The sequence below is a fragment of the Megascapheus bottae genome, chromosome 17 (assembly GCF_031878675.1).
Source record: "Megascapheus bottae isolate mThoBot1 chromosome 17, mThoBot2.hap1, whole genome shotgun sequence".
Classification (NCBI taxonomy): Eukaryota; Metazoa; Chordata; class Mammalia; order Rodentia; family Geomyidae; genus Megascapheus; species Megascapheus bottae.
This window is the reverse complement of record NC_143525.1, coordinates 26120205-26145668: the sequence shown is the minus strand read 5'-3', so window position 1 is coordinate 26145668 and position 25464 is coordinate 26120205. Positions and strand designations below refer to the sequence as shown.

At 50.7% G+C, this 25464-nt stretch overlaps 1 protein-coding gene across 3 annotated transcripts in view; it reads right to left on the bottom strand.

Moving 5' to 3' along the window:
• Window positions 1-6173: 6173 nt before the first annotated feature.
• Sec14l1 (SEC14 like lipid binding 1) overlaps window positions 6174-25464 on the bottom strand; it is a 51248-nt gene continuing 31957 nt past the window's right edge. Inside the window, exons 8-18 of one of the 3 annotated variants that reach the window (XM_090350394.1) lie at window positions 24222-24411; window positions 21747-21835; window positions 21030-21100; window positions 20141-20312; window positions 19871-20005; window positions 17430-17564; window positions 15906-16157; window positions 14657-14835; window positions 14353-14454; window positions 6567-6664; window positions 6174-6465 (exon numbers count right to left, since the gene is read on the bottom strand). In XM_090350394.1, coding sequence (XP_090206520.1) covers window positions 6386-6465; window positions 6567-6664; window positions 14353-14454; window positions 14657-14835; window positions 15906-16157; window positions 17430-17564; window positions 19871-20005; window positions 20141-20312; window positions 21030-21100; window positions 21747-21835; window positions 24222-24411 — 1503 coding nt within the window. In that variant the 3' untranslated portion in view covers window positions 6174-6385. Of the gene's footprint in view, window positions 6466-6566; window positions 6665-12223; window positions 12712-12761; window positions 14455-14656; window positions 14836-15905; window positions 16158-17429; window positions 17565-19870; window positions 20006-20140; window positions 20313-21029; window positions 21101-21746; window positions 21836-24221; window positions 24412-25464 lie in introns of those variants that run through there. The other 2 variants (XM_090350395.1, XM_090350396.1) reach the window with 2 other exon arrangements.

Sequence of the window (25464 nt, the reverse complement as noted above, 5' to 3'; positions counted from 1 at the left end):
TTGTCTCTAATTAACCAGCAAAAAGCCAGAAGTGGAGTTGTAGCTGAAGTGGTAGAGCTCCAGCCTTGAGTGAAAAAGCTAAAGATAGCACTCAAGTCCTGGATTCAAGCCCTACTATCAGAAAATAAAAGAAAGGAAAGAGGGAAAAAGGAGAGACAAAAATGAAAGAAAAGCTGGGGCCACAGCTAGCTGGGCAGGAGCCCCTTGTGAGGACTCTGGGATCCAACCAGTGGTTGCAGACGTAGCTAGAGCCAGCTGTAATCCCTTCTGGGAAAGGAGTTAGCCTGGGCACCAAGTTAGCCTGGGCTCAGTATCTCTATCGTGGTCGTCATTGTCATCATCTTCATCATCATACCACCTAACATTCATGCAACACTCCCCATGGATGTGCCAGGCTCAGTGCTGAGTGTTCTCTGCCAGTAAGTAAATTTGATCCTTGTGGAGACCTAAAGAGGGATGAGCAGGTCCCCAGCGTTGTACAGCTCTTCCTTGGTCGAGCTGAACACAGGAGCCTCTCACCCAACAGCAGATGCAGGGGAGACACCCACAGGGCTGCCCAGGCTTTGCCTGCTGAGCTTGCAGCAGTCTGCAGTCAAAAGGCAGCACTGGGCCCTGACCCCCAGGAGAGTCCTGGGAGTTGCCGGGAGGGGAGAAGAACTCCCATCTGCTTGGCCAGATGCATGCCTACGGATGCAGGAGGAAGACTGAAAATAGAAGCAATGTGCTGTCCATTTGCATGTCGTTTCCCTCAGATTTGCATATTCAGTGTCAGATCCACTAACTATAGATTTATAAAACCAAATGCTTGAACAGATTCGTGGGCCCTTGTAGCTAGTACCGACACATTCAGTCCTTAAGGTTCTTGAAGCCATAGCACATGTGAGCGCACACACACACTCACACTCACACAGGTTCTCTCTAGAACTCCTGAATAAATATGTTCATGAGTTAAGAAAATTCCCTACTGTGTGTCACATTGCCTATCAAACAGAAAATTGGGAAGTTATAAGAGAAATTTAGCATTATGAAAAGATTCTTACTAGAGTTTTTCAACATGCACAGTGTGTGTGCGTGTGTGCGTGTGCGTGTGTGTGTGAGCACACTGATGTTAGGGCTTGAACTCACAGACCAGGTGATGTCCTGGCACTTGAGCCACAGCTTTACTTCTGGCTTTTTGGTGGTTAATTGGGAGACAAAAGTCTCATGGACTGACTTCAAACCACAACCCTCAGATCTCAGCCTCGTTGAGTAGCTAGAATTACAGGAATAAGCCACTGGCACCAAGCTCAGAAAGCAATAGTCTTTTTTAAAAACAATTTAATTCAACTATAAGGGTGATGTCAGAGGGGTTACAGTTACAAAAGTGAGGTAATGAGTACATTTCTTGTCAAATAGTTATTCCCTCCCTTGTTTTTTTCCTATTTTCCCTCCAGAAAGCAGTATTCTTTTTCCTTCCTTCCTTCTTCCTTCCTTTTCCTTTCCTCCCTTCCTCTCTCCCTCTCCCTCCTTTCTTTTTTGTTTCTTTCTTCCCTCCCTCCCCCATTTTTTTCTTTCTTTAATGACAGGGCTTGTACTCAAGGCCTGAGTGCTGTCACTGAGCTTTTCTGCTCAAGGCTAGTGCTCTATCACTTTGAGCCACAGCACCACTTTCTAGCTTTCTGGTGGTTAATTATGAGTCTTACAGACTTTTCTGTTTAGGCTGGCTTTGAACTGCAGTGCTCAGATCTCAGCCTCCTGAGTAGCTAGGATTACAGGTGTGAGCCACTGCCTGGCTAGCAGTCCCATTTTTCTTGAGGTTGCACTTTCTCTTCAGCTTCCCCTTGTGATTTTCCAAACCACCATAAGTCCTGGGAGGCAGCTGAAGTGTTTACAAATGAGACAATAAAAATAAATCGTTTATGTTCAGAAGTCGGCTCAGTTGTTCTTCGGAGGGCCAGCTCGGCTGACTAAATGCTGACATAAGGTTGCTCATGGCAGGACCCACCAGGCACCTGCCACCTTGGTGTACAGAAGTGTACTTCAAAACCAAAGACCCAGACCACATCACCCAAGGCCTCCATGGCCAGAAACATTGCCCCCTGGTGGTGGGTAAACGCCTGAGCTAAGTGGCCTGAGTGATATTTCAACAATGCTTATCAATTTTCTAATTGTCCACAAGCTGCCCCCTCCCTCCGGGATCTGCTGGCATCTGCTTTTCTAAATTCTTCCTACCTGGAACCCAGCATCTATTCCTATTGATTTCTCAAGGTGGGGGAGGGAGGGTGGAGGCTAGCAGCAGCCAGCATGGTTATACACTAGCAATCTCTGGATCCAGAGAACCACTTAAGATTAATTATGTCCTAGTTAACACAGGACACTCAGCACTTGATACATCACACACCAGGAGGAAATGGAAAAATTAACTTGGAGCAGTCTTTTCTAATAAGACATAAAACCCAGGAGCTATTAAGTAGAAGAAAACAAAAAGAAAAAGTTTTATCTGGTAAAATTATCTGAAAATTTTCTGTGGGTGGCAAAGGGGTGGGGAGGGCGGCAGACAGGGCTACTTCAGACGTCCAGAGTTCAGAACAGAGGCTGGTATCCTGGCCAAGAACCAAGGCCCTACAGGACCTGTTCCTTCCCTCACTCGCTAATCTCTGACCTTTTTCCCACAGAGGTCAAGATGAGCTCTTGGTTGGTGACCTCTCTCAGGCATAACGTAGTACCAAGAGATTCTCTCCAGAGTGGCAGCTACTACACACACTGACTCACGGATCCACCTGGACCCTTGACCCTTCTGGCCTGTAGTGACCACTCATATAAGGGAAGTGAGAAATGGAGATATTACCAGGCATTGGTGGTTCACACCTGTAATTCTAGCTACTGAGACCTGAGGATAGTGGTCTGAGGTCAGCTCAGGTAGAAAATCCCATGAGGCTCCGTCTTTAAAATAGCCACCAAAAGCCAGGCTAGCGAGGGGGTGGGGTTCAAGTGGTATAGTGCCAACCAAGCAAGTGAAAGGCTCTGAGTTCTAACTCCAGAACAACTAAGAGGAGGAGGAAGAGAAGCGAAGGAAGGCAGGAAGTGCCGTTGGGGCTAGAATTTGTGTGTGTGTTTATACAGAAGTCAAGAGGCACAACCTGTAGTCTGCAGCGGACCTGACTGAGAGTGCAGAGGTCTGTGGATGTGCAAGAGCCTTTGGAAACGTAACACAGCCAGCCCTCCCTCTGCCTCTCCCACTCATCGAGCCATGGAGAGGACACGGGAAAAAGAATTGTCCCTGCTCTGAACACATACAAAGACCTGTTTCTCATCCCGATTCCCTCTAAATACAGTAGAGCAGCTACATCAAGTGGCATTCGCCTTGTATCTGCCTGAAGATATCTGGGAATGCCTTCAAGCATGGGGAGGGGAGGGTGCAGGAAGTTCGGGGCCACTACTGTGCCATTCTACAGAAGGACCCTGAGCATCCAGGGTTTGGGTACCACAAGGGTCTAGGAAGCAGCGCCCCCTGCCAGGATTCCAGGGGCATGAACGTCCAGCCAATGCTTTAGGAGGAGGTGAATGAGGAGAGTCAGCGCGAGGTGCTTTGGGTATGAAATTCTGCTCACTCAGTGGGTGCCTGGTCTCAGCTGGAGATGCTGACTCGCCAGGGGCTGCTCAGTGGCCAGTTCATGGCAAGTGGGAGACTATAAGCAAAGACACTTCTCTCCTCCATATGCTCTTTTCCTTATCTGGTCACAGAACAAACATTGCTCCCCAACCCCACCACCCAAACTGCAGACAAGTAAAGAAATCCATTTGCTGGCTGTTGGTCCACAGCCACACCCCAAGGCCCAAAGCAGACACTCAGCAAAACACGAGGAGTAGAGAAGTCCTCTGCTCCTGGAGTCCAATATGAACAGTGAGCAAATGAGGCCATGCCTCATCTCTACCGCCTGCCCTCCCCACTCGCCTGGGGAAAGTGAGACTGAGCAAATAGCAAATGTGTCTCTTCTTCTCAGTTAACAAAAAGATACAGGGTCCTGCCTGGCCATGGCATCCTAATACCGCACAGCAGACTAGGCGCTGCTGAAGGCCTGCCGTCCATCCTGGCAGGGGACTAACCTGGCTGGGAGCCAGCTGCTACTTCCCTGGTGGCCCCAGCCCTGCCCAGCTAACCTGTGGCCTCATGCATCTTTCTCACCCCTGTCCCATTCCAAGTAGCCAGTCTCTACCGCCATCAGTGAAGGGCTTGACATGCCAGCTTCACCAGTGTCATGTGGGAAAGCATACAGGGCATAGAGGGATGGGGAGAAATGCGTACCCCCCCCAAGGTCAGCTCAGAAAGGCTTCCTGGTTCTCTCTGTAAAGGCAACCTGGCCATCAGTGATGACACCTAAATCCTTTTGCCAGTAGTGATGTGCCTCTAGGCAAGAGGTGAGCCCAGATTCCACCGGAGGCAGCAGGGGAGACCAATCCATCTATCTGTGCCTTCAGTGAACTTGTCCAACCTGAATAACCACAGCGCCTTGGATCCAGCAGGCGGCCTGGAGAGCTGACGGGGCTGTAGTGTCCTGTGCCTAGCAGGGTGGGAGGCAGTGACCCTGGGAGACCTGCAGGACTGTCTGAGCACCCTTGGGCTCAGGCTGGCAGGCAGAGCTGTGAGGGACAGGGACCCCTCTTACCTCTGCTCCCCATGACTCGGTGACCACTGCTCCCTTCCCAGTCCTGACCTTCCTGGGGCTGGGCTGTGGATGGAGCTGGGTGGGTGTGGAATGGAGACTTCACTGGACACCTCACAGGATTGATTGCCTCTGCCATCCCCGACTCCAGCGTGAGAACCTGGGGCCCAGCACAGGCTAATGGCCCACCTCAACCCCGCTGCCAGTCCCTTCCAGCCTCACCCAGAGGGAGTGTAGCTGTACAGTCTTCTAGAAGCAGACTTCCAGCTCCTCTGATGCTCACACTAGGCTGGGCCCTACCTTTCTGCAGGAAGCAGTTGCTCTATAGCCTCCAGGAAGGCAGAGTCCTCAGGGCGGCCCAGTAACTGAGCCTGAACCACCCCTGTATGTGGAGACTGTCGTGGCAGCACCTTTTTCCACAGAAGAACCTTGCACCCATCCTTCCCCAGAGTCCAGATTGTGGGTGGGCAGAGGGCTGCCCTGCCACCTGCCAGCTGCATGGTCAGCAGGCATGGTGGCAGGTCCCCTCACTGTGAGAGTATGGGTGCTACACTTTCCCTTCCCTGCCTTCTCCAACAGCCCCTCACTCTTTCAGAGGTCTTTCTCAGTCCTCCCTCCCTCCCTCCCTCCCTCCCTCCCTCCCTCCCTCCCTCCCTTCCTTCCTTCCTCCCTCCCTCCCTCCCTCCCTTCCTTCCTGTAGTGGTACTGGGAATTGAACCAGGAACTCACATTTGTTAGACAGGCACTCTACCACTTGAGCCATACCTCCAGCCTTTTTGAAGGTCAGGTCTCAGCTTTGTGCCTGGGCTAGCTTGGACTGGGGCTCTACTTGTGTTTCCCCATTGTTGCTGGAAGTGGGAGCCATGTGCCACTGTGCCCAGCCATGGTGCTTCCCCCGTAGCTGGAGTGACAAGAGTGTGCCATTGAGTGAGACTGAGTCTCGCCAACTTGTATACAGGCTGCCTTGAACTATAACCCCCCCCCCCAAAAAAAATGCTAAACTAGCTGTGGTCCAACTGGGCCTTTCAAATAACTAGCATTCTGGACCTGTGTCACCATGCCTGGCCAGTTTTAGTTTATTTATTTATTTTTATTTTATTTTTTTGCCAGTCCTGGGGCCTTGAACTCAGGGCCTGAGCACTGTCCTTGGGCTTTCTCAAAGCTAGAGCTCCACCACTTGAGTCACAGCTCCTCTTCTGGCTTTTCTTTTTCTATGTAAGTGGTACCGAGGAAACTAACCTGGGTCTTAGTGCATGCTAGGAAGCACTCCACCACTAGGCCAAACTCCCGGTCCTAGTTTCTTTTTCTTTTTTTCTTTTTCTGTGGGTCATGGGGCTTGAACTTGGCCTGGGTGCTGTCCCTGAGCTCTTCAACTCAAGGCTACTGCCCTACCCCTGAACCAAGCCCCACTTCCCATTTTCTAGAGGTTAATTGGAGATAAGAGTCTCAGGTCCTTTTGTGCCCCGGCTGGCTTTGAACCTTGATCCTCAGATCTTAGCCTCTTGAGTAGTAAGGATTACAGACATGAGCCACCGTGCCCGGCTGTTTTAGTTTCTTTTAAAGACAGAAGGAAACACATGCTGTGGGGAAAGGGACCCCAGAACACAGCTCCTCGGGGAACACCACCAATTGCCTGCAAGGCCTAGGCCCTGAGCATTGCTCAATTTGACTCCACAGGGATTTCTGGGTCCCCCCGCTTTTTTTTTTCCTATGCCAGGCTGCCTTGGAGCTCCGATGGGCAGTCAAGAACCAAACAGACCTCTCAGCTTGGTGAGCTGTGCCCTCCACAGAGGTTGGTATGAGGTGCATACAGGAGACTGGCCTGGGGAAGAGAAGAGAAGGAGCCAGAAGGACTGGCCATAGCTGCCGTGCCTCTCCCAGCACCCTCTCCGTCCACACCTGAATTTCAAATCTGGCGCTCACCCCAAGTGGTGTGCCCGTTTACTTCTCGGCGTTCCCGAGCTGGCAGGCAGCCTGGAGACATTCTAGTTGCATGCCCTCTCGTCACCTCATGTCCTCTCCTGAAGAGGGAAGGAAATGGAAGAAAGCTTGATCTGGCCCTTCTCCCTCAGTGCCTTGCCTGCCCTTGGCAAGGCATCCCTAGGTGATCTCCTTTCCCAGGGTACCCCCTTGGCAGGCCTACAGTGAAGAAGGGCACCCCTGGGCTCTCTTCTGCTAAGATACAGGTTGGACACAGCTCCTTGGCTGGTCTGGAGCTGTGCGGAGCTTCTATTTGACAACTGCCCACAGTCCTGGCCTCCATGCCATGGGCAGCTCCTGGCAGCTGCTATGTCCGGCTTGGCCTTTACTGTAACCTGATGAGTAGAGGCTGATAGGGTCCTGTGGCTGCCCAATGCCCCACAGGCAGCTCCTTGTGTGTACCCCCTTCCCCAGGCTGAAGCGGTAGAAATGGCACTTTCCAGGTTCGCAGTGCAGCTGCACAGACTGTCTTTGGTCCCCACCTGGGTAAATTCATGGCTGGGGAAAAGGCCCAGGCTGGGCACTGGTAGCTCATGCCTGTAATCCTAGCTACTCAGAAGGCTGAGATCTGAGGATCAAAGTTCAAAGCCAGCCTAGGCAGTAAGTTTGTGAGACTCTTATCCCCAGCTAACCACCAGAAAACTGGACATGGTACTGTGGCTCAAAGTGGTAGAGTGCTAGCCTGGAGCAAAAAAGCACAAGGATAGCACCTGGGCCCTGAGTTCAAGCCCCATGACCAACAAACAGAAAAATACCCCCTACATCCCAACACACAACACCACGCTGAGGACAGGGTCTTGGATGAACTAGGTTTTTTGGAAAGGTCAAAGGTTTGGCAAGTACAGTGTTTTGGAGCACACGCCCTGTATTAGTCTCTAGAACGTGTGTACACACGAAGGTCTCTTCTGCTGAACATCCCTTGCTGGGGGAATGTTTTGGAATGTGATCTGGTCACGCAAACACCACAGTGTAACTTACACACATGCACGCACGTGCGTGGGAACACACACCACTTGGATGATAGAGGTGGGATGGGATAGAGGTCAGACATTCCATGCTGGGTCTGATGGCGACACAACATGATTGTGTTACAGGAAATAATACTTTCACTTTTGCTCCAAGCCCAGTAAATACATATTCTCTTATTATGTGATCATGTAGTACACGCTGTACTATGGGAGCTGTGGGAACACAGGCCACTGTGCCCACTGCGTGCCCACTTCAGTATGCCGCAGGCACAAGATGCACCGCGCTGAGGTGGGTAAGACGGATACTACAGTAGACAAGGGGAAGCTCGTCTCTGCTGCTAGAGATGGGGCCATGGGTCATTACAATCCTATGGCAACGTATGTACACATGGTTCATGACAGACATGGGAGGGAAAGGGGAAGGATGGGGGGAGAGAGAGAGGTGAGGAGGAAGAGTGTGAGGAATTGGCGCATACAAAGGCTGGCAAGTCCTAAGTTGAGCAGGAGACCCAGGAGAGCTAGCAGGCTTCAGACCAAAGGTTCAAGGCCCTAAACAGGACAAATCCAGCGATCTGGTTTGAAGGTGATCCAGGCAGGGGAGTCCTCTCTCTGAGAAAGGCCTCTTCGTTGTAGTCAGGCCTTCAACCGACAGAAATGGCACCCCCGACCCCAGGGAGGGCCCTACCTTACTCAGTCTGCTGATTTATAAGTTGAATTCATCCAGAAATATCCTTGGAAGCACTGTGTGAGACAGGGCTGGATTTCCTGACAAGAATCAACTTACAGGGGCTGGGAGTTTGGCCTAGTGGGAGAGTGCTTGCCTAGCATGCCCTAAGACCCGAGGTCGATTCCTTGGTACCACATACATAGAAAAAAAAATGCTGGACATGGCGCTGTGGCTGAAGTGGCAGAACTCTAGCCTTGAGAAAGACCAAGGACAGTGCTCAGGCCCTGAGTTCAAGTCCCAGGACTGGTTAAAAAAAAAGTCAACTTACAGAGAGGTGAGATTTCTTTTAGCTCAGTGTTGGCAGTTTCAGCCACTGGTGCCACTGGCCTGTGGTGAGGTGACACATCATCAAGACATACAATAACACAAATCAATCCATCGACAACCAGGCAGCAGAAGAGGCAGCAGAAGAGAAGTGGCGGCCACAGTGACCCTCCTTAGTCCCTTTCATTCCCACTTCCCTGAAGATGCTGGCCCTACTTTCACTAGCACAACCCTGGGGCCAAACCTTTGGCACTTGGGCTTTCGGGAATTCATTCAGACCCAGACTGCCACAATGTATGACCAAATATCTGGGAACCTTATGGCTGTCATGTGGACACATCAAATCAGCCCTGTTCAGCTGACCCGGGCAGGAATGAGGGCTGGAACAGTTCCCCCATAGCACTGACTCCAAGTACAGAGCTGAACAAAGGCCTTGCCATCTCCTAGCACCGAGAGCCTTGGCCTGGTGGTAGAAGACGTGAGCCAGTGCCAAGGGCAGAAGGCCTCCTGGGCAAGGCTGCCTCTCATGGCTCCATTGGGCTGTCCTTGGGTTCCACCCCCGCTGCAGCATTACAAAGCCACTGTCACGGGTGCAGATGGCCTCACGAAGGCCAGGGGTAGAGCTGGGCAGCCAGGCTGTGGTAGCAGTGTATTGTGAACTAAACACACCCTTGGTGGGAACTGTAGGGTCTGGGGAAGAAGCTGGGGTGTGGGAAGGGCTGGCCTGACCTCTGCCAGCTCTTCTCTTCATCTCCCGTCTCTGACTTGGACATGGACACACAGCTGGCACACAGACTTGGTGATGGCTCCTGAATATTTCTCTGTCACTGTCAAACTGGGACTGGGTGACTGGTTGTCGATCCCAAAGACAAGACGGGGTGGGCAAGGGTGTAGGACTTCTGTGTGGGGTCCGGGAGGCCTAGTGCACGATGAGGGTGGGCTGGCTCCCTCCCTGAACCAAATAAGATAAGCAAAGAGATGGCCCAGAGCCTCGCTGCTTTTCTATCCTGCTCTCTGACTCACTGTCCCTGGCATGGCCACAGCACCCTGAAGCACAAAGGAGCTGCTACAGGGCAGCCCAGCCCAGGGCACCTGTGCTGGGGGTTTAGAGAGAAGAAAACCTGCATTTCCAGATGAAGAATAGGCATTGCTGTCCTTTAAGGCATACTAATAGCCCTCTAAAAACCCTTACACGAACATACACAAAACCCCTGAACAATCACAAACCTTTTTATTACAATATATAGAAAGCTGGGTGCTGGTGGCTCATGCTTGTAATTCTACACAGGAAGTGGAGATCCAAGGACCAAGGTTCAAAGCTAGCCTGGGTGGGAAAGTTTGTGAGACTCTTCCCTCCGATTAGTCGCCAAAATGCTTCCTTGTTTTAAAGCTGGTTTATTGCTCAAATGTGCAACTCAAGATAAAAAGTTCAGTCTTGTCCATTCATTCATTTCTGGGGGGGTGGTACTGGTGTTGCTGCCAAGGCAAGCCCTCTACCACCCTTGGTAAATGTTAAGTTTTATAAATAATTTTTGTTTAAAGGCGTCTCTGCCTCCACAGCTCATAGCTTCAAGTTTAGTCTTCCAAATCAAAGTTGAGATCAGGAAAAGAAATGAAAAGAAAAAAGGAAGGAAGGAAGGTTGGCTCTTGGGGTTGGAAGTGTGGCTCAGTAGGTAGAATGGCCAGCCAATGAGCAAAAATGTCAGGTACCAAGTTCCAGTCCTGGTCTCGGACCTAAAATAAAAAGCAAGTTGAGATCAGGGAGTTAACCTCCTCCTGTCTGTGTCTTCCATATTCGGCGGTGGGGAAAGGGGAGGAGGATTTAGGACAGGGGAGGCTAGAATTTGACAAAGGAGGCTAGAATTTGATTCTCTTGGATGCGCTTATTTGTTTTATCCCATTACCACAGCAACTCCCAGGATAAGGTGAATGCTGTCTAGTACAGTTACTGAAGAACACAGACATTCCCATCTGTTCCCCATGCTTGCAGAGTAGCGTGGGACACGTCCACACTGGGTGTTGTCTTCTTCCCTTCTTGATCTTAGTCCTTCAGGCCTAGGCATGCCAGTGGGTCTCCCCAGTACATCTCCATCTGAAAAATCTTAATTATTCCATCTGTAGCTGGCCTGAAGCTCAGTCCTCCTAAGCCCCACTGTTTCTCTGCCAATTACCCAAGGACTTGGTCCCATAGCACCCCCTCACCCCCCGCTTCATTTTTATTCTGGTCCTAGGGTTTCAAATCAAGGCCTTATGCTCTTGCCTGGCTTTTTGCTCAAGACTGGCACTACTGTTTAAACCACAGCTCTCCTTCTAACTTTTGGCCAGTTATTTGGAAATGTCTCAGGTTTGTCCATCTGTGCTGGCTTTGAATTGGGATGCTCAGATCTCAGCCTCCTGAGTAGCTAGGATTACAGGTATGAGCTACAGGTGCCTGGCTCCAAGGACTTTTGTTTCATAAAAATATCCAGCACATTTGCTCAGCTGTTTCTTGATCACTCGGTCCTTGCTCATTTATACAAACTTGTTCTTCTGTTGACATTTTTTTTTTTCATTTCATGTGTTGGGATTTAATCCCAATTCTTGAAATAACGTTCTGGTTTACTTCTAATTTTTGAGTCTCAGCTCATTTCTGTTTTCTTCCTTCTCACTTATTGCTTTTCCTAAACACAAAAACCAAGATCTTAGCTGGGAGTTTGGCCTAGTGGTAGAGTGCGTGCCTAGCATGCACGAAAACCTAGGTTCAATTCCAAGGTATCAAACACAAAGAAAAAAGCCAGAAGTGGTGCTTTGGCTAAAGTGGTAGAGCTCTAGGCCTTGAGAAAACCCAAGGACAGTATTCAGGCCCTGAGCCCAAGCCTAGTACGGGCAAAAAAACAAAAACAAAAACAAAAAACCCAAAAAACAAAAAAACAAAACAAGATCTCATCTTTTTCTTTCCTAATTGCTTTATGTTCATTAGCTCATTTTTAAAATGCAATGTTTAATGGTGGGTTGTTTGCCAGGCATGTCTTTCAGTTCAGGGACCTTACAAAGTTAGCTTCTTGTGACTTAACTCTGACCTTTCCTGACACTCATGTGAATGTAATTATTCCTGAGACAAGGTCTCAGCAGTCCAGGATGGCCTCCAACGCATGGCCCTCCACACTCAGCATCCCGTGGGTTGGGATTACAGGTGTGTGAGACCTGGCTCTGCATATGAAACTATTTCTAAACCTTCCCGATGAAACAGGCTCAAGAAGAGGTCTCTTAACTTACTGAGGTCCTTCTGTGGTTAACCCCGCTCACTCATGGCTTCAGATGCAGCCACCGACCGCCGCCCCTGCTGCCACTGCCCTCGCCTGTGCTGCCTGCCCTGCAGTCTGTCTTAGGAGGATGGCCGTCAGATGCCAGCCCTGGGCAACAGTGAGACCCTCTCCACTGGAGTAGAGGGGAGGCCTTTCTGCTCCCGCAGGCTGAGGCTGGGCAAGGAGCAGATCACCAGGCTCCACAGGTTTGGTTTTCCAAGACGCCGCCAGCTGAAATGGATCCCCTCCTTACAGAACGTGCCAGGTGTGTGGAGGGACATTTTCTCAGAAGCCGGCGTGCACCTCTTTCCTTTCTCTTCTCACAGGAGACTTGGTCCAAGAAGGAAAAGACACTGCTTTCTTAAACAGTCACATTTATTATTGTAACAATAAAAAAATCTTTTAAAGACTATCCGTATTGTATTACCAAGAGTGAGGTAATATGTTTACAAAACATGTACAGAATCGATATGCAAACAATGAGCTGAGGAAGGAAAGTGAGTGAGACTCTGGTCAGGGAGAAGCCCGGAAGCCTTAGTGCTGAGAGGAGCAGAGCACACAGGTGCGCAATGCCATCCCAGAGGGGCCGTGGGCCCCTCCACGGAGGACCAGCGGCCGGGGCCAGGGAGAACCCTGGAGGCCATAAATAGCAGTCAAGTGCTTTCAACTCTCAGACGCACTCAGCTCTTTGGGGCTAGAACAGTGCCACTTCTGAATCAAGTTAAAAAGGACAGATCTTCAGCCTGGGGCTGGGGGGTATGGCTGCAATTCACATAGTTCTAGAAACATCTCTGGGCACATGTGGAGTGGAGAATTTTCTTGGAAGTTGTCAGCAAAATCGCCATCTGAGACACAGAGAAAGAGAGGAGAGAAAGAGAGAAAAAGAGAAAGAGAGAGAGAGAGAGAGAGAGAGAGAGAGAGAGAGAGAGAGAGAGAGAGCAGGGGCCACCTTCAGGTGCTGAGAACTGGGAGTCAGAAGCCTGACTGGAAGCAGCAATGAGGTGCTAAGCACCATCTGTACTTTCTGGAAATAAGGCTTTGTGCCTATGGAGCTCAGCCCTCACAAGAAATGCAGTCAGACCAGGCAGGCAGGCAGAGGAGCCCAAAGCAGGTGACTCAGTTTATCCCCATGGGGCACACGGTGTCTCCATAGCTCCTAAGTCTGGGGCCCATGCTGGGGCACATGCACACACGTGCATGCATGCACGCACGCTTGCACGCACGCGCACACACACACACGCACACACACGGGGCTTGGCACACTGGGGCCCATGCTGGGGGCATGGGTGTGCGAGCACACACACGCACACATGCATGCACGCGCACGCACACATACACGCACTCAGACACAGACACACACACATACACACACAGCTTGCCACACATCTCTACAAGTCCCTGCCACACACAAAACACACAGTGCATGCTTTTACCAGAGAGAGCAGTCACAGGCAACTCGTAGATTTGCATATACTCCACTTTTCCCATAAAAAGCCAGAAAACTGAGGGTCTACCCAACACAGCCGGCTTCATGATGAGAAGTTATAGGGCAAGCTACGCCCAATTCTCATTGCCTCTGTGGAGACTTTTGCTACTGCAATCCAGTCCAGGTCTACTGCTCCCCTCCCAGCACCCCACTGCTACAGGCACCCCTCTTCCCCACACACATGTCCACAACATCCGCTGACCAAGACTGGGGCTGCTCCAAGGCCCATGCCCCAAGGCGCGACGCTCCAGGCTGCTGGCCCACAGACCTGCAAGTGTGACACTCTGGTTCCACAGGGCCCACACACCGAGCTGAGCTGAGCACAGCAAGCTGCGAGCACCCAGGCCAGAGCCTTGGGCGTGTGCACAGCTCTCCATAGGCAGGAAGAACCCTCAGGAGGAGAGGGACAAAGCTACCCAAGCCCACGACAGATATGCCTGCTCTGACACTATCAGAAGACTTGGAAAGGAGGAAGGAGAAAGTCACGTTTAATGATGGCGGCGTTTCCTGGAGTGGTGGATGTCCCGAGACTCCCTCCTGAGCCACCAGCGCCCTCTAGGAATGGGGTGAGTGCTCCTGGAGGACAACACAGCGCCTGCGCAGGACGGGGCAGCCACAGAGCCTGGCTCTGAAGGGCGCTGTAGGAAGTCACCCACTAGTGGACAAGGTACAGTTTGTTGAAAAATTTTTTGCATCAACATCTGAGACAGAATGAACCTTAACTGGTATATAAACTACTTTTCTTTCAAGAGAGCCCTTGTGCTCTGTGTTGATTTTGTGCGCGCTGCATACAAAATCTATGGCTATTGAGTTAGTCGGGGTTAGATGAAAACCGCCTGTGGAGACAGCTAGGTGGCGACTACTTTTACATCTGGAGCACTACTGCTATCTAGAGGGGAGGAGTGCACAGGTGGCCACACAGGCGCAGCTGGTGGTGGAGGAGGTGCAAGGAGGCGCAGCCGTACCCTCTGCACACCAGGCCCAGGCTTCGCAGCACTACCTGGAAATCATGGAGCTGGAGTGCGACTGGCTGGAAGAGGTGGTGGCGGCACTCAGCTGGGAGAACCCACTGTGGCTGGACTCCAGACTGGTCATTGAGCCTCTGCAGACAGCACAGGAAGGAGACGAGGTACTGAGATCCCAGCGTGGAGCACCTACCTGCCCAAACCCCTCACTGGGAAGAGCGGATGCCCTCCCCACCCCCACCCCCACCCCAGCGCCCCATGCAGCACAGTGAGTTAGAGCCAGCAGGCCAGGCTGAGCCGCCTCCCCCTCGTGCTGCTACCCCAGAGCAGGAGCCACACCTGAAGTCCTCGGAGCCGATGACCTCTGTGTAGTACATGACCTTGCACTTGTGGGAGGAGACCTGCAAAGAGGCCAGCACATCATCCACCCGGGGCAGGTTGGTGGCAGCACACGCTGGCGTGCTATGGAACCGCCATTGTAGGATATAGAACCCGGGCCACCTGGTCACGTGAGAGCCCTGGAACAAGAAAAGGCAGGCTGAAGACCTGACCAGTGGCCATGACTTCGGGACCATCTTGTGGGAGGAGGGATGGTTCACTGCTGGTGGGAAATGGACATCACCAAGCCATTTACTGAGGGCTGGCCCTGTGACAGGCACAGGGACACCCCTAGCATCTGTCAGCCTCAGCTGGGCACCAGTGGTTTACCCCTGCATTCCTAGCCACTCAGGAGGCTAAGATCTGAGAGGACTGCAGTCCACGGCCAGCCCAGGCAAAAAAATCTGACTTTTATCTCTAATTAACTATCGAAGTTAGAAGTGGAACTGTGACTCGAGTAGGAGAGCACTAGCCTTGCTCAAGAAAGCTCATGGACAGTGCCCTAGCACTAAGTTCAATCAAGCCTCAGGACTGGCACACTAAAAAAGAACCTTCACCCTCATGATGTACTCTCTCAGGGAGAAAATCCACAAGGCAGCGGGTATCCCACAAGAGGGGTCCTTCAGCTGGCAGGCCCGATACTGCATTCTCTACTACACTTCCGGTCACCTCTCCCGGAAGCCCTGGCTAAAGGGATGTCAATCGAGTGAACAACTTTCCTGTTAAATCTGGATTAGAAACTGATACAGCTTAAAATAATCTCTAATCTTAAAGTGGGTGGAAACATTTCCTTTCTGTCTGTCTCCTGGACTACCAAAGCAACCAGGCTTGTCCTGGAGAGCCACAGAGCAAAACTGTGTCTGCTCGCAGGTCCAGGGCAGCCACCAGCATGGCATGGTGCCCCAGCGCACTTCTCCCTCGCCAGCAGCTCCCTCAGGGGAAGCTCCTCTGAGGCCTACAGCCATCAGTCATGTCTGAAAGCCAGCTCTGCACGTGCTTGCAGCCACTCTCCTTCCAGTGATACAGAGCTTTGCTGCTGGGAAAATTCATACTCTTCAGGTGAGTTCTGGGCTCAGTCTTGAACCTATGACCCAGTGCATCCTTGAACTCCTCTCCTCCTCCGACTTTCTGATTGTAAGAAGCACTACATGAGCAGGCTGGTCGTGCCCAGCATGGGCCACAATGCCCAGCATCCCAGGCATGCAATTACCTGCACACTTTCGCCTTCTTTGCAGATCAGAGGTGACTCTACCATGCTGTAGTCTCGGCCCAGTTGCCAGACTTTGTCTATGAGTTGCACGTTGTTCCCGCCTGGAGAAGTGATGCTGTGGGTCCCCAGGGAATCCTTTTTGGGAGGCTGTGGTGCCCTCTTGGAGTGATAGATATTAAAGACAATGTCCCCTTTGCACACGTCAAAATCCCAAGTGATCACGGATGAGGCATCCACAATCTGAATGAGAATCTGGAAGAAGAGACCTTATCAGCCCACCAACCCACACTTTAAAGCCCAGGCCAGTGCTAACCTGGTGTGTGTGTTGGGAGGGGTAGGGGAGCGTTGCCCTGGGAAGGCTGATCAGCCAGTGCTCACACTCCATTTGTCAACCAACAGTTCCTGCTCGGAGGTGAGGAGAGCTGAGTGAGCTGCCTGCTCTACCATGTTCACAGCATCCCAAACCAACATCTTTCTAGGCATTTCAAATCCATGAGACTGGGCATGGAGCGCAATGGGCTGCTTGGGCTCAGGGGGGGAAGCCAGGTAACCAGCAAACGGAGGGCCCCAAACAGGGGAGTAGGGTGGAAGAAGCCCATGAGGTGGGCAGCTGTCCTGGATGCTGAGCCCCTAGAAAGCTTCCTAAAAGGAAGATGGTCAGTCACAGACTCCAAAGACCAGTCGGGGAGACAGAGAAAAACTAGCTGAGGGAGGCCCTGTAGTCACCTCACACGCCAGGATCACAGGAGGCGGGAGTGGCACGGCAGCATGGCTGTCATGCTGAGGCTGGTGCCCCACTGTGGCCGAGCTCTCTCTGCTCTGAAGACACTGTGGGACCCTCGGCTGGCCCTCACTGAGGACAGCCTGGACAAGCCCTTTCCCTTGCTTCCTGAGGCAGAGATGGTCTGACCCACAAAGACCACTGGGCTCTAAGCTCCTGAAACAAAGACAAGGTGTGTCGACAGGCCTGCAGACTGTGTTTCCTTCTAGCCAGCATCTCCCCTGCTGCCCAAACTCACCCTGCACGCTCCCCTGCTCTGTGCAGAGGGCACTATCCCGCCAGCCGTGCTGAGCCACTGTGCCCTAGAGCTAAGTACAAGGCAGTCAGCATGCACACAGCCTGCCAGCTCCAGGACAGACATGTGGCGGATGCCAAGCAGGACATGCCTGTTTCTACATTACATGGCCCTCATCAAGAAAAATCAGCATGTCAGACTGTTTTCTGTGACCTTAAATAAACTACCTTCAGGGTTTGACTCCCGCTTTCCCAATAGACACACACAGATTCCTGCGCACACGCACGCACGCGCGCACACACACATACACGCTCTTCATATCCTCAGGTGTCTCCAGTGAAGCAGAAGTGAGGGGCTAGTGTCCTCCCAGACCTCTGACCACCCTGCCATGCTGTACTCCAGGGCTCGGTCCTCCACACTCCGCCACACTAAACACCCATGTCACTGCCCTAAAGACAAAGGACAGATACACAAGTGGCCCTGTTGAAGGCTGGGCTCCTCCAGATACCTCGTGGGGTGCTCCTTTGAACACGCTTGCAGACTGGTAGATGGTCTCTGTCCAGAGCTTCAGGTCCTCATTCTCCAGCTCCTCTGCAGTCCGGTACAGAGACTTGGGGACCAGTCCACCCTCTGGCACCTCACACTGGAAATGGAGACACAGCGAGAGCCATGTGGGCGATACCCTCACAGCCACTGAGCAAAGGCAAGCACTGGCAAGGCTGTCAAGTATTCTGTACTACTTAGCGAAATGTTTTTAAAACCACTTCAATGCATGTTTTACTTTGAATAAATTAGGACAAGTTGAAGCTGGCTTACCACAAGCTTTTCACTGATATGTATGAGGTACTGGACTGAATTACTAAGGATGGTTTGTGTAAGAATTGAAAGAATTATATTGTGCTGTAAAGGAAGAGCATTATGTTGGGAGACACATTTTATTCCCAACAGCTAGAGGCATTATTCCCCTGTGAAATCACAACCAGGTGGCAGAGCGCCTGACCAGCAGCGCAAGGCCCCAAGCCCTAACTCATAAAACTTTTTGTCATTTGTTTGGAACAGGCTAAGTAGAATAAGAATTTGTATGTACCGTAAATTCTCTAATGATCTTCATAGAATGACTTCAATCTCAAGTCTTAATAGCCCAGAAGTCCCTGTAGTCTCCACTCTGGAAATAACCACAAATCAAGCCCTACAGCAGTAGTAGAGTCCACGGAATGTGGTCTCAGAAAACCTTCTGATCCAGGTCAAACACCCTCTAGGAAAGCCGTGGCCCTCCAAGATAAGACACAGTTTGGATAGCTTGACTAAGCTAAACCTCCTGACACTAAGGCACAGGAACCCAGCCCCCAGTCCAGCTCCTCAGTGATTTGTCATCCCAGGACAAATCTTTTTGAGAGTGGGTTTAATATTTTAATAATTTTGTTTTTATGACAGTCTTGGGGCTTAAACTCAGGACCAGGGCACTGTCCCAGAACTCTTCTTGTTCAAGGGTAACGATCTGTTTGAGCCTTTGGTTCACTTCTGAATTGTTTTGGTGGTTAACTGGAGAAAAGAGCCTCAACAGGGGCTGGGAGTTTGGCCTAGTAGTAGCATGCACAAAGACTTGTGCATTTGATTCTTTGGTACCGCATAAATAGAAAAAGCCAGAAGTGGTATGGTGGCTCAAGTGGTAGAGTGCAAGCCTTGAGAAAGCCCAAGGACAGTGCTCAGGCCCTGAGTTCAAGCCCCAGTACTGGCAAGAAAAAAAAAAAAGGAGTCTCACAGACTTCACTACAGGTGCTCCCAGGAAGCTAAGGTTATAGGTATGAGCCACCAGTGCCCGACAGTATTTACTTAAAATATACACAACTCCGGGCCGGGAGGTGGTGCTGAGGCTCAAGTGGTAGAGTTCTAGCCTTGAGAAAAATCCAAGGACAATGCTCAGGCCCTGAGCTTAAGCCCAGGACTGGGGGAAAAAAAATAAATAAAATTATATATATATATATATATATATATATATATATATAAACACACACACACAACTGTTTACTATAAATGACTCCTGATTAAATATGAGATAATTAGCTCTAATGACAAAACCTGACCCACAGTTTACCTCGGGGGCACTTGATAGGAGATGGCACTATACTTTACTTGTCCTTTGTACTATGAGGGTCTGCAATTTTCTTAAAGCTGAACTGTACAGCAAGACCTAAGCTCCTGTTTCCAGAAAGACCTTTGACAGTCTAATTCATTCATTTAGCAAATAGTCTGGCCGAGTGTGTGCTGGGCATGGCTCAAGTGCCAGAGCACCTGCCTCTCCAGTGCCATGCGCAGGATGCTCTTTCCTTTCCTTTCCTGCTACGTCACAGGCCACTGTTCCCAATGAAGCAAATCACAGACCTCTTCCATCTTCTTACTGTTAAACATTCCTAATTAAAACAACAAAAATCACATACTAACACTGGGTGTGGTGGCTCACACCTATAATCCTAGCTACTTAAGAGGTAGAGATCTAAAGGGTAGTGATTTGGGGCTAGCCTCTCCTTCTGAAAAACAAGGGAGGGACAGCAAAACCCCATTTCAACAAATGTGTGGTGGTTTTCACAAGCCCGTAGGTAGAAAAGTAAAGGTCTTAGGCTTGCCCTGGATAAAAACACCAGGGGAACCTCCCTGAAAAGGAACTAAGGGGGTAGCCCAAGTGGTAAAGTACTTAACTAGCAAAGGGCTTCAAAGACCCTGAGTTCACAGCCCATCAATCCTCTACAAGAGCGGGATTCACACAGGCTATGTGGATAAAGCAAATCCCATCTATTTTTGTTTCTAAAGCAAGTTCTCATGTGCAGAATCCAGTCATCTCAATTAATGAAAAAATACCAAACAACCCAAACTACACGTTTTGAAATTGTGCACACCAACACCCACCTTTCCCACCGCACAAACTCAGGCAACTCCCTGCCCGACACGTACCATGCACTCCCCACTCAGGAAATCTGGAATGATCTCTTTGTCGATGTAATCCAGCAGGCCTCCAGGACCCTGGTAGTCATTGCCCGCATAGATGAGGAACTTCCTTCGGGTGTTGTCATCAATGAACGGACTAACCTGTGACAATCAGAAAGGAGTGTGTGGTTTGGCTCTCTAAGGTGACAGATAAGGATGTGGCTCCGTGCAGGCCTCGCTAGGACACTCCCAACTACATTCCTGACTGCACCCCATGGCAGCGACACCCAAACCCACCAGAGTCCAGAGAACCGGGAAGACCCTGGGGGCACGGAGGATGAGGAGGCGGCCCAGCGTCTCCGGGTAGTTAGCCTCCACCACCTCGATGATCCGCAGCAGGGCTTTGACCCCTGGTCGCCACAGGTGGCGCATGTTCAGCCCTTCCAGGTCCACCAAGCAGGTCCACGAGCTGTGGGCAGAGCAGAGAATGGCCTCACTCACCTGACAGCAGGTGGCACTTAGCCAGCAGCGTCCCATACCTCATGTCTCTCTCCTGGTACACAAGTCAGTTACAATCCTTTCTGAGGAAATACTGGTTTTTCAAAGGATAGTGATAAGCTCTTATTTTGACCCTTTATGAAAACACATAGCTCAGCCTGAACTAGACACTGGAGATTGAACTAGACACTGGAGACAAGCCCTCACAGATCACTCAGTGACCAGCAAGGCACAACGTGCTGTCCCCAAGCAAGATTTGGTATATACACCAGGTTTGAAGTGCAGACAGCCACAGCAAATCTTCCTGGGCAGAGCGCTATGTGAGGAGCTGAGGACCCTGCAGTGAGTGAGACCCTCCCACTGCTGTCTGGTACCCTAACACCAATCACTACCATTCTCATAACAGTTTATTCTAGCCAGAAGCCTGGCACAGGACAAAGACAGCAACCTGCAAACACCTGTAGCCCTGGGCTCCCGGCAGCCACCCAAGACTGCCGCCTAAGGGGATGAGAACACTGATGCCCAGTAGCTCCCTTGTGGGCTCACCTCATCACCCACTCATCTAGTCACCTTCCAGAACACCTTGGAATAGCAAAATACCAAGATTTGGTTCCAAGTATCAACTACAAAGATTGAACTGAGATTCAGCTTCTGTAAGCTGAAAGGAAGAACACAACCTCCCACCCACCTGATAGGTCGTCCAAAGACTTTCGTATTTTCTTCACATCGCCTCAGACCTTCTTCGTTTATGGAGAGAACCTGTGCACAGAGGGCCGCACCAAGGGCCAGGATGAGTCAGCTCCACAGAGGACCGTGAACAGAGCCCATCACAGGCAGGGCTCCCCAGAGCGGCACCCGCTCTGTCTCCTGACATGCCCGCACGCCAACCCCTTACCAGTGCAGGAAGCTCCGCTATGCAGAGGGGCTATGAGGAGTCACTAGGTGAGCAGGGACTGTGGGGGGGATAGGGAGGGAGTGTGCACGCTGTCTGGACCCAATGCAGGAGGTGGTCTCACAGCAGCCCACCAGAATGTGTCAGGAGAGCGCCAGGTGCAGCCCTTTATATGTGTACATGTGTGTAAAGATGTGGAAACACACACAGCTGGGAGCCCCACACAGCAAGTACACAACACTATGTGTGTGAAGGTCGTGGACTCCAGATGCCTCTCTAGGGTGTGCCTGTCTGGAAAGTGAAGCTGCGACTAGAGGAGCGGCTTGGGACTAGGCACGTTGGGCTGCAGAAAAAGGATGGAGGGCAGAGCTGCAGCAGGACCATGGGAGGCAATGGAGTATGCTCAGAATTTCCTACACACAGAGCTACATTTCCTCTCTAAGTGAAAAAGTGAAGCATGCTTATCCCAGCAGGCTACAGAGCAAGTGAGAGAGCACGCAGCCCAGCACTTACGTATCGCAGCAGGGCCTCTTCTCCGAGAGCTCGCACCAAGCCTTTGGTGTCCATCTGCCCCAGCCTGAGCACATAGAGAGGCCGCCCGTCTGCAGGGAGGAAAGGAAGTGATCAGGACACGGCCCTGGTCCCAGCAACAAGGCAGAGGACACACCTTCATGTCCTCGTACAGTGGCCCAGGGTACACTTTAGAGGTAGTAGGGCCCTGCCAACTAGGGGAGGCCCTGGCTGCATCCCAGCACCTTCACAAGCAAAGGTGTTTGAGAGCAAGTGGGCAGGTTGCCAGCGTGTTCCAAAAAGCCATTCATAAAAGACTCAACGCAACCACTGAGCAGCTGAGCAGGAGCCCCACCACACCAGCAACACGAGTGGGTTCGGCCTTGATGGTGGGGGAGCCTAGTGAATGGTGCCTTAGGACTCTGTTATGGATGGACGACTCCGAGGACCTCAGAAGCCACAGCACACCCTGCTGTCAGCACACCTATTGCTCTGTGTCAGACAGCAGCGGAGATGGGCAGGCCAGGTTCCAAAAACTAAACCGGGTCTGGTGTGTGGCTGATGGCAGACAATTAGAATCAGCCAGCACAGTACTGGCACGGGATCTGGCACCTGGTGAGCGCTACCTGAGGCGTTGACCTACAGCTACTTGCACAAAGCAAAATGGTGTGAGTTGAAATTCTATAGAAATGTAAATTCATACCAACTTCCTTCTGATATTTAATAAAGCACATTTGTCAATATCTTACTACAGGCCAGGAGTTTGGCCTAGCAGTAGAATGCTTGTCGAGGATGCACGAAGCCCCGAGTTCAATTCCTTGGTACCACATACATAGAAAAAGCCAGAAGTGGTGCTGTGGCTTAAGTAGTAGAACTCTAGTCTTGAGAAAGCCCAAGGACAGTGCCCAGGCCCTGAGTTCAAGCCCAAGACTGGCAAAAACAAAACAAAACAAAACAAAAAAACAAAAAAAAACTATATATATAGATCTATCTATCTATCTATCTATCTATCTATCTATCTATCTATCTATCTATCTTACTAGCAATCTTTCTACCCTTTTACCAGCTAGGTCACAAAGTGGAATAAAGAGAAAAATGGTGTTTCCCGTAAAAATTAAAAGCTATTAAGCATATAATCCCATAGTCTGGAGGCTGAGGCAGGAAAAACAAGGTCTGAAGCCAGCCTGAGCTACATAGACCCTGCCTCAAACAAACAAAAAACAAAAAAGTCATAGTGTAAACCTTCAATACACATCTTTGTCTTCTCTTTTCTTCCTTCTCTCCCTTCCTTCCTTGTTAGTATGAGCTTCATGTGTGTTCAGCTTGCTTACTCAACTGGCCCTCTACTACTTGAGCCATGCCTCCACCCCTGCTTCCTGCTGATTATGTTGGAGATGAAGCTTCATGAACTTCTCTGCTTTGAGCCTTGATCCTCCAGATTTCAGTCCTGAGTGGCTAGGATTACAGGCATGAACCAGTGATACCTGGCCAATACACATCATTTTTAAGAACTAAAGCTGCAAATGATCTGGAGAGGTACAAGTGGTTAATTGAAGAGAACAAGATAGCTAGGCATGGTGGCTCACGTCTGTAATCCTAGCTACTCAGGAGGATGAGATCTGAGGAACAAGGTTCAAAGCCAGCCCAGGCACAAAGGAGCTGAGACTCATCTCCAATTAACCTCTAGAAAATGAGAAGTGGGGCATGGCTGAAGGGTAGGGTGATGGCCTTGAGCTGAAGAGCTCAGGAACAGTGCCCAGGCCCAGTTCAAGCCCCTATAACCCACCAAAAAAAAAAAAAAGTGAACAAGATGGATGGGCTCAGCTAGGCATGGAAGAACTTTTTCAGAGGAGTAGGAGCAGATCCATGGTGAACCTGTCCTCTCTCCATGGGCTGGAGCCAGCCCTAGATCAGCACAGGGCCAGCCCTTCACAAGACAGATTCTTCTGGAAGGCCTAGGTGGAGCTTCATGTCGAGGTGGGAGAAGGGGGGGTATGTCAGGATCTGCCCTTTGTTTACTTAAGTTCTACACCGTTTCCAGGTAGAAAACCTGGCTGGACATTTTATAGCTACAAGAATCTAAGTCACTGAAGTTCTTTTACTGAAAAGCCTCAGAACCAAATATTCAGGGTTGCTTTGGGGGAGGTGTGCCTTGAGGCTTGAACTCTGGGCCTGGGTGCTGTCCATGAGCTTTTTTGCTCAAGTCTAGTATACTACCAATTGAACCACAGCTCCAATTTCCCAAATATACAGTTTTTAAAAAGCCATAGCAGACTTTACCTAAGGAAAGAAGTAAACCAGGGTGACCTGAGTTAAAAATGGTCCAGGACCATCCTCGGCTGTCCAGGCTAGCACGGAGCCTGTGGAGGGCCTCTCTCCCCAGCTATCCACTGGTCAAAGCGAGAGGGACCTGCCTAACTAGACAGGGGCCTGGGATGCTTAGGGACACGAGGCACAGAGGTATCGGGAACACCCTACCTTTGTCATGGTGATGCCAGCCTCCTGCATAGTAGTCCTGAAGGACCTGGGGTGGGGTCCACGTGTCCAGGATGTAGTCTACCTGATGCTGCTTCCGCCATGTTAGGGACTGGCACATTATCTCTCTGGCTTTGTCGATATTAAAATCCCGAGCACGTAGGAACCGAAGAATATGCTCATCCTTAGGGATCTAGGAAGAAAAGAAGTTTCTAAGCAGTGCTAAAGTTACTAAGGGAAAACAGTGAGGTTGCTAAGGGAATAAGAGTCAAAAACTCCCACCTCCTGCCAACAGTAACACTGATTAAAATGAGCTTTCCTCGGGACTAGAGTGCAGCTCAGTGGTAGAATGCTTGCCTGCCTAGCATGCACAAGGCCATGCATTCATCTCAGGGGAAACAAAACACTTGTGTGTATACACATACATGTTCACACATATATGTATATATTCACAAATAATATGTATATATTTATATCTGTGTTTATCTATATGTGAATATATTCCCAAAAAGTCATGGTGACACTGCACAATTCCAGCACCCAGGTATGGATCCTCTTTCTAGTTCTCAGGACTCAATCTCAGCTGAGTGAAGCCAAGGCACAAATGATTCCGTACCTATCAAATGCTTTGAATCTAACCCTTACCTAGGAGTGAGCTGCCAGGATGTCCCCTTCTCCATGCACACCCCATACCACAGCCTGGCTTGGGAGCGTGGAGTGTGGCTGCCCACAGGGGCCTCTCTGATCCCACCCTTGTCCACCAAGAGACCCTCTTCTCGGAACAAGAACAAAGCCCATCATGTGCTCAAGTCTGCAGTGGCCACACATTCACCTAATGTCAGGCGAGACCATTAGCCTCTGCACCTGGCAACACAAGGCCAAACTGCTACTCGGCAGGCCTCATCTTGCTCCAGAAAGCACAGATAATGGGGGCATGGCTCAGAATGTGGAGTAAGTGTTCAAATCTGCCCTGCCACTACCCCCACTGTAGCCTTAGATGCTGCCTTAGCTTCCTCAAATCAGAACCCACTTTCAGGGCTGGTAAGGGAGAACCATGTGGACGTGCAGTCAGCGCACACAGGGTCCAGCCCCTCTGCTGTGTCTTTCTGATGGCCCAGAAAGACTGATGGCTGTTCACATAGCACTCAGGTGTTCAGCTTCCAGGAAGCAAGACTGGGCCAGCTAAAGCCAGCTTGCAAGACATAATGTCTGGTTGTCCTGTACTAGAGAATGCACACAACTCGCT